General features: G+C 42.2%; 1 protein-coding gene across 2 annotated transcripts in view; it reads left to right on the plus strand.

Moving 5' to 3' along the window:
• The window catches only part of LOC144781709 (cytochrome P450 2F3-like), a 970074-nt gene that overhangs the window by 898859 nt on the left and 56900 nt on the right, over positions 1–14315 (plus strand). For both annotated transcript variants that reach the window (XM_078660683.1, XM_078660684.1), the window contains 2 exons: positions 973–1149; positions 7920–8061. In XM_078660683.1, coding sequence (XP_078516809.1) covers positions 973–1149; positions 7920–8061 — 319 coding nt within the window. The remainder of the gene's footprint in view (positions 1–972; positions 1150–7919; positions 8062–14315) is intronic.

Consider the following 14315-nt stretch of genomic DNA (forward strand, 5'->3'; position numbering starts at 1 on the left):
TGAGCTGTTTGCCAGGTGAGGTGAGGCATTCCCCCTTACAAATTAAGGTGAGACTTTAATCACGCTGATTTAGTTATACACACTAGGGTCATTTGACCCAGATGCAGTATTTGAATATCTTGTTTTATAATGTGTACACAGCATGAACTAACTTAAGTGCTGTGAATGTTTGTGTTTTCATTACATGTGGATTTGCTGGCTGTGGCATAAAACGGACACTCACAGGAGGATTATGGAAGTGTACAGGTGACACTTTTCTCATTCACTAATGTCCTGTTTTTTCACACTCACTTTGTTTAGCAGTAGCAATTAAGTTTATGGGTCCTGAGGAAGCGGATGGTCTAATGATTGACCAGTCACCGCAGAAACATGTCGACCAGATAACCCAGTCAGAAAGGATTTGCTTGAACCATCTGACTTTTTTGCACTATTGTTTTTAAATTTGGAGGTGCTTGACTCCAGAATAAAGTAATAATTGCATGCACCATCCAATTTTACTCTTACATATTCTTTTCACACTCATTTTTTGTGCACTGCTCACAGTTACGATTAAATCTCTTCTGCCAGACATCCACCCATCACTCTGTATCCCCAATATACATCTATGGAGATAGAGTGGTGGTGATACTACTGTGGAGTAGACCAAATGATGTACTGGGTGCCTAGAAACGCGTAACTGATGGACATTTTTCACAGTGGTTAACTGTCCAGTCTGTCTTCTAACGTCCTTGTAGTAGCAGACACATAGCCAGCACTATTTAGCATATCTTGAGCTCACTTTCTAGACCCACAGTTATTTGTTGTTTTTGAATCCTTGTGTGGGGAGTATAACTGTGCTCTGGTCTTTAAATATTTCCCTTGAACCCTAAAAGAAATGTTTGTTGTTTGTAATGATCTAATGTCTCCTTTTTTCGGAAGAGCGAGTTTACCTTCAACAAATATCTACTCACCCCCTTTCTTTACTCGTTGCAGATGTACAATATCTACTCAGGTATCATGGACTACCTCCCAGGAGAACACCAACGCATTTTTACAAACTTTAACAAGATATCAGAAGTGATTCTAGGTGAAATGAAATCTCATTTGGAAACACACGATCCCAATTGTCCCAGGGACTATATGGACTGTTTCATCACCAAGATAGCGGAGGTAGGAAGCAATATTTGGTTCAACAAAAGGCAAAGGTAGGAATTACTGGGAGAAACTTGAAACTTAAAATATATTTGCAGATAATATCTAGCCAGGGCCAGATCGGAGTATTCTGCTGTTGCCAGCAAAGTAAACAGCCTCAGCATTTTATGTGGAATCCATGTCGCTTCATCCTGATCCAAACTTTGTGAACTGTGGTGCCACCTAGGAGGGGATGCTATAAAAGACTGCCTTATAACTATGTCAATGACCAATGACAGCACTCCATCTATTGCAATACCACTGATCTTACATAGTTTTAATATTTCCCTTCACTTGCCCAGCGATAAATGATGTTCAGTGTTCGTCGCACATGAACTTCAAAGTTCAGATCATTGTAGAGTCCAACATCTTCAATGCTAGGATGTGCATCAAAAAGACGTCATGTTTCACTGTGCAGGCGACAACCTGCCTGAACATTAAAGAGAGGAGAGAGAGATCCCCTTGCAGGTGGGTGCAGTGCGTGACTGTAAGGGGATGTCTGGAGGGCCCATTGGACCCGCTTCACCCCAAGCCTCTAGGTGCTCCCATCAGGGGGCACACTGACACTGCGCTTCATTTTGGCGGCGCGCTGGCAGTGCTCATCCTGTAAGCTTCTTTGCCTTTGCATATTGTTACTAGAAAGGACAAGTGAACACAAGTGCACTTTATACATGATGTAAAGTTTTCAGTTAATAGATAATAACAATAGATGGCGCGATGTAATGAGTGATACACACACTGGGTCAGTGAGAGTTGCAGGCACACCCTACATAAGAAGAGTAACTTGACATATCTCAGTAATAGTAATCGAAAGTACAATCACAGTAAATGGGAAATAGCAAACAACAGAAACACAACAAGGCTTTTGCGAAGTAAAATATCTTCTTTGCACCAAAGGCCTTATCAACATTTTCTGATTTTTGGCCAGATCATTAAAGTATGTGTATATAAGGTAGAGGTTATAGAATGAATGACTTATACAGGGCAAAGCTTTAAAACACAATTTAGCAAAGTACTGACTGAGGGCCGGATGTACAAAGCGTTTTTGTGTTCGCAAACTTGCCGATTCGCTGAATCTGCCCATTTGCTAATGCAAAAAGGCTTTTTGAAATGTACAAAACACTATTTGCAATTCAGTAACCTAGTACCGAATCACAAATTGGGTTTGCAATTCGGTATTAGGAAGGGGCGTATTTAGGGCCAATACCAAATCGCAGTGGTATGTGTGAATGCTTTGCAACTGAAATACAGTCCTAAAACATTTGCATTTTACCACTTACGTCAACTAGGTCATAATCCATTCGCAAATAGTATGGGGTCCCTTGAATAGTTACTAAAATATGTTTTAAGAGCAGACAGTGGTCCCACAGACTACTGCCTACTCTTACAAAATGGAAAGAAAACGTTTTATTTTTATTTTTGAAAAGCATCCCATTTTCCTTTAACGAGGACAGGCTGTATTAAGAAAAACAGGATGTATTAAAAAAAAGTTAAAAAAGATTGCTTTGTTTAAAACCAATTACAGACATGGTGGCCTGCTGATCCTAGCAGGCCACCATCCCTGTGATTTTTGTGTTTTCCAATGGGTTGCAAATGGATACCTACCTCATTAATATTCATGAGGTAGGTCATCGTTTTTGTGCTCCCCATGATATTCCAGTTTGAACCCAGCCATATGCAAATCAGTCTTGACCCTGCGCCCAATGGGATCAGTCCAGCCCGAACTGCGAGTACAGGTCCTCCCTGGACTGGAATCAAGCATCCTACGACCGGTTTCGGGGTTTTACCCCTCATCAGCCAGGATAGCTTGACTCCAGTGGCATGGAGAGCATGGGATCCATGTCTGCTAAGCACACAGGCCCATATTTATCAAGTTTTGCAAGGTAGCCTTGTGTGGCTTGGTAAATCTCATTTAGGATTTTAGTCACCCTTGTGTCCTCTTGAATGGTGCAATGGCGACATGAAACCTTGATAAATATGGGCCTGTGTGCTTTGCAAAGTACTGACTGAGGGCCGGATGTACAAAGCGTTTTTGTGTTCGCAAACTTGCCGATTCGCTGAATCTGCCCATTTGCTAATGCAAAAAGGCTTTTTGAAATGTACAAAACCCTATTTGCAATTCAGTAACCTAGTACCGAACCACAAATTGGATTTGCAATTCGGTATTAGGAAGGGGCATATTTAGGGCCAATACCGAATCGCAGTGGTATGTGTGAATGCTTTGCAACTGAAATACAGTCCTAAAACATTTGCATTTTACCACTTACGTCAACTAGGTCATAATCCATTCGCAAATAGTAAGGGGTCCCTTGAATATTTACTAAAATATGTTTTAAGAGCAGACAGTGGTCCCACGGACTACTGCCTACTCTTACAAAATGGAAAGAAAACTTTTTATTTTTATTTTTGAAAAGCATCCCATTTTCCTTTAACGAGGACAGGCTGTATTAAGAAAAACAGGATGTATAAAAAAAAAAAAGTAAAAAAAAGATTGCTTTATTTAAAAACAATTACAGACATGGTGGCCTGCTGATCCTAGCAGGCCACCATCCCTGTGATGTTTGTGATTTCCAATGGGTTGCAAATGGATACCTACCTCATTAATATTCATGAGGTAGGTTGTTTTTTCGACCCACTGGGAATCACAAAATGTGTAAAACAAACATTTGTACATTACTGTTTGCAATTACCATTTCTCAAACACTTACCTTCGTACATCCTAAAATTGTTTGTTACCCTGTTGAAGTATTTCCAACTATCATTAAATCTAGACTAACAGATTTGAAAATAATAGATGTCCCTAATGTGTTGAAGCCAACCTCGAAATACCAATGAGTTTGGCTACATTTGTCCTTGTGTAATAATCAGTTTACCAACAGTATTTCAGATTATCAGAAGATGCTAATTGCTAACCTACTTCTCGCAATAGGTATTCATTGCTGGATCAGATATTGACCATAAAGACGCACACATATCCCACAAAAGTCATCACATACATAAAAATGTCTGCACAAGCACATGCACACAGATGACTTCCTTGGTGCAGACACATCTGTCCCCTTAGATATCACTGTATGTCTTTCTGTCCCAGCTAAGCACACATGCAAAAGGAACAATTGACGTACAGAATGCAGAACAATGTCATGCATTCACCCCAGAACAGCGATCTGGTCCTAAATCCTTCGGTTTTTTTCTCCTGATGCCATTCCAGTTTGAACCCAGCCATATGTAAATCAGTCTTGACCCTGCACCCAATGGAATCATTCAAGCCCGAACTACCAGGCTAGGTCCTCCCTGGACTGGAAACAAGCATCCTAGGACCGGTTTCGGGGTTTAACCCCTCATCAGCCTGGATAGCTTGACTCTAGTGGCATGGAGAGCATGGCACCCACATCTGGGCATTTCCGTACCACTCGGGGTGACAAATGCAAAAAGAACAATTGATGGACAGAACGCAGAACAATGTCATACATTAACCCCAGTACAGAGATTTGGGCCTAAATCCATCGTTTTTGTGCTCCCCATGCCATTCCAGTTTGAACCCAGCCATATGCAAATCAGTCTTGACCCTGCGCCCAATGGGATCAGTCCAGCCCGAACTGCAAGGACAGGTCCTCCCTGGACTGGAAACAAGCATCCTACGACCGGTTTCGGGGTTTTACCCCTCATCAGCCAGGATAGCTTGACTCCACTGGCATGGAGAGCATGGGATCCATGTCTGCTAAGCACACAGGCCCATATTTATAAAGGTTTCATGTCGCCATTGCACCATTCAAGGGGACACAAGGGCAACTAAAATCCTAAATGAGATTTACCAAGCCACGCAAGGCTACCTTGCAAAACTTGATAAATCTAGTGTAACGCTAGGCAGCACAAATCGCAGCTTTGCATTACTCTGTGGCAGGGAGGAGGGCAATGGTGGAGCGTGGGTTTTCCTAGATTTACAAACCTGGCAATTTTCCAGAATTGTATGCCTCCCTACCTGAGGTGCAACAAGGAGAAATATCTTTATTTCTCCTTGTTATTTCCTCTTTCTAAGTGTGCTGCATTCTGTAGCATACTTGGAAAGAGGAAAATGCCTTTGAATATTGTGTTTGTGCAGAAAGGTTCCCCTTTCGGCACAAAAACAATCCTGCCTACAACGCAAGCACCCTTGCGCCATGGTGCAGCAGTTTACATTTCCCTAGTGGTGTTGTTATGGTTTAGGGCATCCATATGCTAGGTGGGACTGCAGCAGTCCTGCCAAGCATATTAGGTGTTTCCTCTCTGCCACGGTTTTCATGGCAGTTTCTCCTCCATTAAAACTCTGGCAGAGAGGAAACAAAGGAGCCCTACAGGGCCACCTGTGCCTCTGTGCCTTGTGCATGTACACAGGGGAGGCACTACATGTGCCCCCCTGCGTGCATGCACACCAGTTCCTGCCCAGCATGTATTTTTGTCAATGCCGTGCAGAGACTGTTTTTGGCGTTCCCATTGCGGTGCCTGTTTTTAAAAGCACCGCCGTGGGAATGCCAAAAAAAGCCCTCCAGTCATGCGGAAACTCCTAATCTGGCGGATGTCCTCAACACAGGTTTGGCGGTGCAGGGGTGGGGCGGACCAGGTGTTGCACTGTCAGACTCGTAAACAGGACCTAAGTGTAGCAATGCATTCAGCAGGAGAGTGACAATGGTGTAGTATGTAGCAGATGATGCATTCGGAGCACACTGTCGCAAATATATTACTAAAGCATTATTCGATAGAGCACTCTCATTTACAAATAGCAGATTTTCCACTGAAACAGCGACTAAATGTGCACATACATACAGTTTAACTGGTACAACTATGTAGGTTACACATGATAATGTGTGTGAATCACCAGTTTATAGATCCTGATTTGTTTTGATCCAAATAAAATTCATGTTTCCAATTGCTCTTCAGAATTACAAAAATGTGTTTCATTTTTGCTTTCCTCACTGCTGATATATTCTGAAATATATTTACAGTTCATTTAAAGGTATTGTTCTAAAAATGACATCCTGCATCCTTTCACACTCCAATTGCTCTAGCAGGATTGTTACATAGTTCACTTAAAAAACCTCTCTCACTTTGTACTCAAAGAGAAAGAAAAGTCACCATCAATCCCCATTTTAAAAGAATAAGCTGCAATTTGTCAAAAAGCATAGCCTGAATTTTAACCCCTGTCTTTGAACGCAAGGAAAATGTGCGGAGATAAATACAAAATGTAAAGATATATTTATGTATTGCAATTTCACTGCCCACCAGAAATTGTCTTGGAAACACTGTCCTAGTGAATTCACCAGCTGATTAATGCTCAGCAGTTGTCTCATCTGAGGGTATACCTGTCCAACTACAACCTGTATGTTCTGCTTCACCACTTTCTTGGGCCGGTTTCTTATTTATTATTTGATTGATGTCTTTTGGGCTGGTCCAAAGACCATTACCAAAATTAATATTAGCAAAGGGTTCACGTGGAGACCCTGGGCCTTCTTTAGACCCAGGTGAACAGTACTCCAATTTGCCTGGGGTCTGAGGTCATGACCTCCACCAGCTGGTGGAGGAACCTCCGCCATGTTTAGAGATCTTCATCAGGCTGATCAGTATCTCTCTGCTGTGAAGATATCTGCTGCCATTGCAACTTCCTTCATAGCATTGAAGGCTTGCAAATGGGTGGGGTGTATAAAGTGTATGCCTGAGTTTTGTTCAGAGAAAATAAACTCCCAAAGTGGGAGTTTGTTTTGTTTTCAGTGAACAAAAAAAGTAAATTCCCCCGACATGTAGGGACATGTACCCTGAAAGCAGGGGGCATTTAAAAGTTTCCCAGCACGTTTCTGCAATGCCTCGCTTGACGCACATGCGTACGAAAAATGAGTGATGGTAATCCTGCCCTCAACTCGAGTGAAACAACTATTGTTTTTATCCAGCGGTGCTGTGGATGAAGGGCCACTAAGCCATATGATACCACTGGCCAAGCAGGAGGAGGGTCTCCCAATGTAGCCCAACTGTTCCCCCGATTCTAAATATAGTGGGGAAACAACAGGTTTGTCAAGATTAAGGTCCACCAGTTTACAGTAGTTCCAGTTGACTAGGCAAGCTTGTACAACTACTGGCCACCTCAGTTTGCGTAAATAACCATATCATTGAATGACACTTGAGAGAAATGACTTTCTTATGGAAAGTGGCAAAATGTAGATGATATATCACCTATCTAAAGGTTAAAGAAGGCTGAACGCTGACGCAGATCTCTCTTCTGAACATATTCTGATTTTGATGCATTCTTTTTTTCTGGATTTTTTGAGGTTACTGAAGTTCTGGGGGAATGCTAAAGTTATTTTTAACCAGACCTTATAACCATGACTGATTGATCTTCTCAGGCTTGAAAAGGCCATTTCTGTGCAGGAATTCATAGAGATGTAAATATACTTTTTTTTTTTTAAATCCCTTTATGAATAGTAAAACTACACAAAAGTGTAAGAATACCTTTGTGAATCAGGCCTGACATATTTCATGCTGTCATCTCAGACACATAAGCAAAATACTAGGGGTAAATGTTGGGGTGGGGGTCCCTGCATATTTCACTTTTAAAAAGCACCAACCAATTATTCACATACCAAGAGGGCCATCATGAGAGAGCAAAATTCTTCCATTCTAGATATTGGGGCTCATTTTAAGGAAAAATGAAGAAGAATGGTTTTTCAAACTGGTCGTAAAGTTATTCCTGTCCTAATAACCCTTTTCTGTCTCATATCCAGGAGAAGGGTAACCCCTCAACTGCGTTTTATGACTTGGCCTTGTTAATGAGCGTGCAGAACCTGCTGTTTGGCGGGACAGAAACTGTCAGCACCACCCTGAGATATGGATTCTTGATTTTGATGAAATACCCAAAAATAGCAGGTAAAACTGAAGAACATTCAGCTTACAGTGATTAAATGCTCCCATTTCCAACAAGCAAGATTTTTGTTTGGTTATGTTTGTTTAGCAAACGTCTTTGTAGTTTTATAAAAACATATTTGCTGCATAACACCATACAAAAAGAGATAAAGCCAGCTGGCGCCTCTTACCACAAATAGTAAAATTCCCATAAACTTAAATCTTTCAAAGGCGAACTGAGATGCACAATGATTATTGGCATGTCAGGCAAAGTAAGATGCCTTTGCTGACTTTTATGTTGTACATTGTTAATTGACTGTTAACTTGTCATTTGCTTTTATTGCCACATATTTTATTTTGTTTTTTGTAACTTTGTATTCAGTGTTGTCAGCGCTTTGAAGCAAGGTTTGGTCTTTGTATTTGCTGCTTTTTAATAAATGAAAATAAATACAAACTATGCAACAATTAGAGTAGCACAAAGCCCTTGTTAGAACAAAAATGTCTCTGTGAAAAAGAGAGAAAAGTCATTGAACACTTAATGACATCTTCTGCAGTACGCACGAGGATATTGAAAAAAGTGCACACAGTAGTCTGAATTTTAAATTAACTTGATTCCTATTGTTTTACTTTTAAATCTCTCTATTTCATTTTGGAGTATATGCACCCACATGCATCATTGTAGGAATTTGCGATTCCTAAATTGCGAAAATTAAGGAATCGCAATTTAGGAATCGCAAATTCCTATGCATCAAGAAATCTCAGAAGTTTTTGCGATTTCTTAATTTTCTGTATTTGCGATTCCTTAATTGCGAATCGCAATTAAGAAATGGCATTACATTGATTCCTATGGGCCTAGAGGCCCATAGGAATCAATGGGAAGGCATTAACATTTTGCGATTTTCATTTTGCGAATCACAGTTTGTTAATGCATTTCAAGGGTGCTGTGTGTGTGTGTGTGTGTGTGTGTAACATGACACTTTCAAAAATGCTTTTTTGAGCATTTTTGGTAGATTTCGCAAATTAACATGAGGGTCAACCTCGTGTTAATTTGCTCCTCCTATTTGCAAATTCGCATTTTTTTAAACATTCATGCATTGCATTTAAGGAATCGCAAAAATGCGATTCCTTAAATGCAATCGCATTTTTAGAATTCGCAAAAAATTGGGATTTCTAAAAAATTGTTTAATGCATCCCAAAAAGTGATTTTGGAATCGCAAATGGCCGAATTTTGCGATTCGCACCGTTTGCGACTCCAAAATCGCTTGATGCATGTGGGCAATGGTTACAAATAATGCTGTACACCATCGATAATGTGACAAACGTATGTTTACTGCCAGAATGGTTCAGGTCATAACATTCACAATAGTCTTGTCCTGTCTAATTGTATTTGTTGTATTTAGTGAAACTATGTCACTGGAGGAGTAGGCGTTATTTTGCTGAATCAGTCACAAGGAGATGATGGAGGGAGCGCTGAAACTTTTCAGACACTCCCCCCCCAATCACAGATCTGGGTTGAATCCATCATTATTCTTTAGCTCACTTCGCCACCCCAGTTCAGACCACTAGCTTTATGCAAATCAGTCTTCACCCTGTGCCTCATAGAGACAATCCACCCCGAACTGCGAAGCCAGGTCTTCCCCGGACCGGAAACAAGCATCCTGGGACCGGTTTTGGGGTGACACCCCTCATCAGCCAGGCTAGCTTGAATCCAGTGGCAAAGTGAGAAAGGGACCCACGTCTGGGCATACCCTGCTAAATTAGGGCGAACAAAGCAAACACAAGGAGATGATGGAAGTAGTGCTGAAACATTTCAGACACTTACCCCCCAGTCACAGATCTGGGTAGAATCCATCATCATTCTTTATCTTGCTTTGCCACCCCAGTTCAGACCCAGACATATGCAAATTTGACTTGACCCTGTTCCTCATGGGAATAGTCCAGCCCGTACTGCTAAGCCAGGTCTTCCCTGGACCAGAAACAAGCATCCTGGGACTGGTTTCGTGGTAACAGCCCTCATCAGCCTGGCTAGCTTGAATCCAGTGGCAAAGTGAGCAAGGGTCGCACATCTGGACATAGCATGCCAACTTAGGGCGAACAAAGCAAACACAAGGGGGTCGATTCCGATCCGGTAAAATGCGCTCCGAATCGTCGTACGGAGAGTTTTTTCCCCATACGAATCGTACCCGTAGACATCCCGTACGTACGACGAAGTACGATCCGTACCAGGTGCCAAACTCCATACGAGTCGTACAGGACTCCGTATGACTCAAATGTCCGTACGAGTTTCACTCGGAACCGGCTGTACGCGACATCACTACGGTTCGCGGCTGGTTTTTACGACCCAGCAAGGACGATTCATGTCGGGTACGCGCCGTACGACCCTTTTCCTACGGGAGCCGAAAACAGTCGTAAACGCAGAGTTCGCGCCGAAACAGGTACGGAACGCCCCCCCCCCGGGTACGGCACGTACCCCCCATGATCGCAGGGGTACGCGCCGTACCCCTGTGATCATGCGGGGTACGTGCCGTACGGTGTGTAGGTGATCGTGCGCTTTTCCGTACGAATCGAGGTGTACCGTACGAATCGCGTCGGGGTCGGCCGATCGGAATCGTCCGGTCGTACGGCGTCCGTACGAGTCATACGGAAACGGCTCCGGATACGAATCGTACGGACGGGGATTTTACCGGATCGGAATCGACCCCATTGAGATGATGGACAGATTGCTAAAACATTTCAGACACTCGGCCCCAGTCACAGATCTGGGTTGAATCCATCATGGTTCTTTAGCTCACTTTGCTACCCCAGTACAGACCCAGCCATATGCAAATCAGACTTTACCCTGTGCCTCATGGGAACAGTCCAGCCCGAACTGGCAAACCAGGTCTTCTCTGGACCAAGTTCAAGTCTGATTTTCATATGGTTTTGGTGGTGGTTTAGCCTGGCCCAAGTGTAGGTACAGACAATAAGATGCATGGTTGGAGTTTCTACTTTACGCTATCTCTCATTCGGAACAGAAAGGTGTAGTGCCTTTCAGTGGGATGTGATAATCTCCCTATGTCTATCAAGCTATTGTCTTGAATAATGATTTTGAGGGTTGTGCTACTGAATAACGACACCAACAATATTGCGATAGATCAATATCGAGGACAAAACGCTAGGCTGTCTAGCAGAACCTTCATGAAGTGTTTGGATTCTGCATCCACGAGGGCGGTCATATAATAGTTCTTGGGATTATTCACATCACCCTGTTTAAAAACTGGGTAAAGAAAGGACTTTCTTCATGAATGTGGAAATACTTGTATTTCCAAACATATTGAAAACAAGATTGCCAGCGAGTTTGTCCAAAATTTTTAATGAGCTTTACATTTATTTATTGGAATCTCATTTGGTCAAATGGGCAAGTCAGCTTTAAACTATTAGAGAACAGTGTCTCAACAATCGCTATCATATATTTATTGGTCATAATTATACTCCATGGTGTGACTTTGGAGGACTGCTTTTGGGAACACACACATTGGATATTCATTCCTCATCTTAAATAAGGTTTTACTTGTGCTTATCTAGTTTCCTTTCTTGATTTGTAACTAAGTCTTTGCAATTCAAATGTTACACTCTTTTCTGTTATGTATCTGTATTTTGATTTGTGATTATGTTTTCCACGTTGCTGTGGAAGGGGCTATGGTAACTTACTGCATTCTTCGAACTATGAAAAACTGAAAAAATAAGTAAAATAATTAAAGGTGCACAAGGTGCGGCCCTGCAGTTCATATTCAGTAAATGTCATAGCATCCTAGGGCTGTATTATACATAGGGCGAACTATCCCTGGTTATGGTGCAGTACACTTTTTACTAAGTGCAAGGGGTGCCATCCAGGACAGTGCATTCTGTTACAATTAATGTGCTGCTCTCAGGACAGCCAGAAATTCACTCTTGCCCCGGAGGTAGATCATCAGTGAAAAACGTGCCCGCTGTTTGAAGCATTCTCTCTGTCACAATGCAGACTGCACCAGGCCTGTTTATGAGGGACCGGAGAACCCACTTCTGGTGGATTGAGTGATGGCAGCATCTGCCTGCCAGTGGATTTCTGTGGGGGCCGTGGAATCTCCTCCTCCTTGCAAAGGTTGCCCTCAAGAGTCGAGCTAACTCTTTGTGGAGCACAGTCAGTACACCTCCTGATTGTCTCTTTGCCTCTGCACCCGCGTCCATAACACCAATCAGGCATAAAGGTTGTGTTTTCCTCATTACCATGGTTTGAGAAATCAGGACCTGTTTGCAGTGCCCCCCCCCCACTTTTTGCCCCCATTTTGAACACAAGATGCAGGTTTTCTGACTCTGTTGGTGCCCTGGGCTCTGCTGACTAGACCCACATCCTGTACTCTGTGTACAAACTACATTGCAATTAGGTATAATTACAATTAGGGTTGTATGTGATTTCATAGAAAAACTTTTTCAGGGAATACAATGTACTGAGAAACTATTTCATCTAAACTGTTTAATGAAATTTTCAGAATGAAAGGCAATTACCTTTCCATAGCAACCAATTCATAGAAAGGAAGTCCTAAGCAGTCAGGCAGCAATCAAATCACAGAGTGCCACCCCTGCATTGAAGGAAGGGAGAGTGGAAGAATGATGTCTGCCAAATAATGTGGTAGCCTCCCACTCAAAATAGAATTAGAGGTTCCCGGTACCCATAGTTGCCCATAGAGCAGCTCAGCCACATGTCAGTGGAGAGCTGAGAGTGTGTTTCTGAGTTCTGGCATGTGTCAGTAGCTTCTGCTGGGTGATGGCCTTCTTGGCAACACTATACTTGGCATGGGAGGCAAACTCCATGGCCAAAAACAAGTAAGGCTCCCATGCCCCTGTTGGTCATGATGGCATTGCTCAGGTGTTGAGTAACCACTGTGGGTAAGCTAAGGTGTCACTCAAGCAAAGTTATAAATAGGGAAGGTGAGCATCAAGAAGCTCCCATCCTCGAGTGTATCCAATGGGCTTTTAAGGATTTGGCCAGGTGCATTGTGGAAATTGTAGTCCCAAACTTCCAAGGACTATCTCAGAGTGTCTAGACCCCTGGATTTGTGTTGTGGACACTTTGAACCCTCAGGAGGAACTTCGGGAAGAAGTTCCAGAAGTGTGGAGAAGTTTGGAGCAACTTTTGGAAAAATCTGCATAAGGTGACCGAGTCGACGTCGAGAGTAATGCCAGTGACATTCAACAGCGAACCGGCCTGAATTTTAGGTTTGTCCTACTGAAAGCTCCGGAGCTCCAAACTTCCAGGATTGACTGGGGCCTAGCAAAAAACCAAGTCAATTATGTTGACGCAAATCCAGCTTGAGAGGAGCCTCAATCAAAGTTGAGAGAAAAAGCTCCAGAAAACCAACTAATTGCGAAGGTAAAATTTTTACAGAGGCCTCCTGCTTAGTGTATCCAACCAGGGCTTCATCCCAATCATCCTCAAACTTTGACTTTGAGCCCATGAAGCGCGACCAGCTGTCCCAAAGTGACAATATATGTGTTTAAGCATTAGAAAGTGTTTATTCCTTAATTTTTTTATGTGGTTCGCAACATTGGATTTTTGTCATTTTGGTGTCCATTTCTTCATTAAAATATAACCTTGTTTTTAAATTAGTGTTGAGTTTTATTTTGTGTTGTGTAATATTTATTTCATGTATTGGTGTTTTTAAATGCTGTACACACCTGTCTCCTAAGTTAAGCCTGTCTTCGTGTTTGCCAGCTACCAAGGGTTGAGCAAGGAATTAATTTATTAAGACCCTAACTGAATTTTCTGTTGTGTTTGTGGCCTTATTACTAGTGGTATATCATTACTCATCACTACTACTAATCTAATTTTCAACTCCTTGGTCCACATCCCCTGCTAATGAAGTAATGCTCCCATAGGACAGATATGTTTACTGGTGTTATTTGAATTACAGAAGAGGACACCCAAGCATCTGCAGCTCCTTCTGTGATACCAAAGTGCCCCAAGGGTGCAGAAAGCAGGCGCACAAGCGTACCTCAGCATCAAGCGTTCAATGACCATAGGAACTGTTAATTGATTGGGCAGCTGAAATTCCAATATTCCATCAGATATGCAGTATAATGAGTGTTTATTGATATTTCTATTGCAAATTTGAATTGAGGCTTATACTAAATTTGCAAAGTTGGGAGGGATTCATAATCGTTATCTAGGTCTCCAGACAAATTGCTTTCAAGCCTGTTTCAATATTTGCTTTTCAAGCTTTGTTCCTAAAAAATATGCTACATTAATTTTACATTGATTT

Source organism: Lissotriton helveticus, chromosome 9, assembly GCF_964261635.1.
Source record: "Lissotriton helveticus chromosome 9, aLisHel1.1, whole genome shotgun sequence".
Lineage (NCBI taxonomy): Eukaryota > Metazoa > Chordata > Amphibia > Caudata > Salamandridae > Lissotriton > Lissotriton helveticus.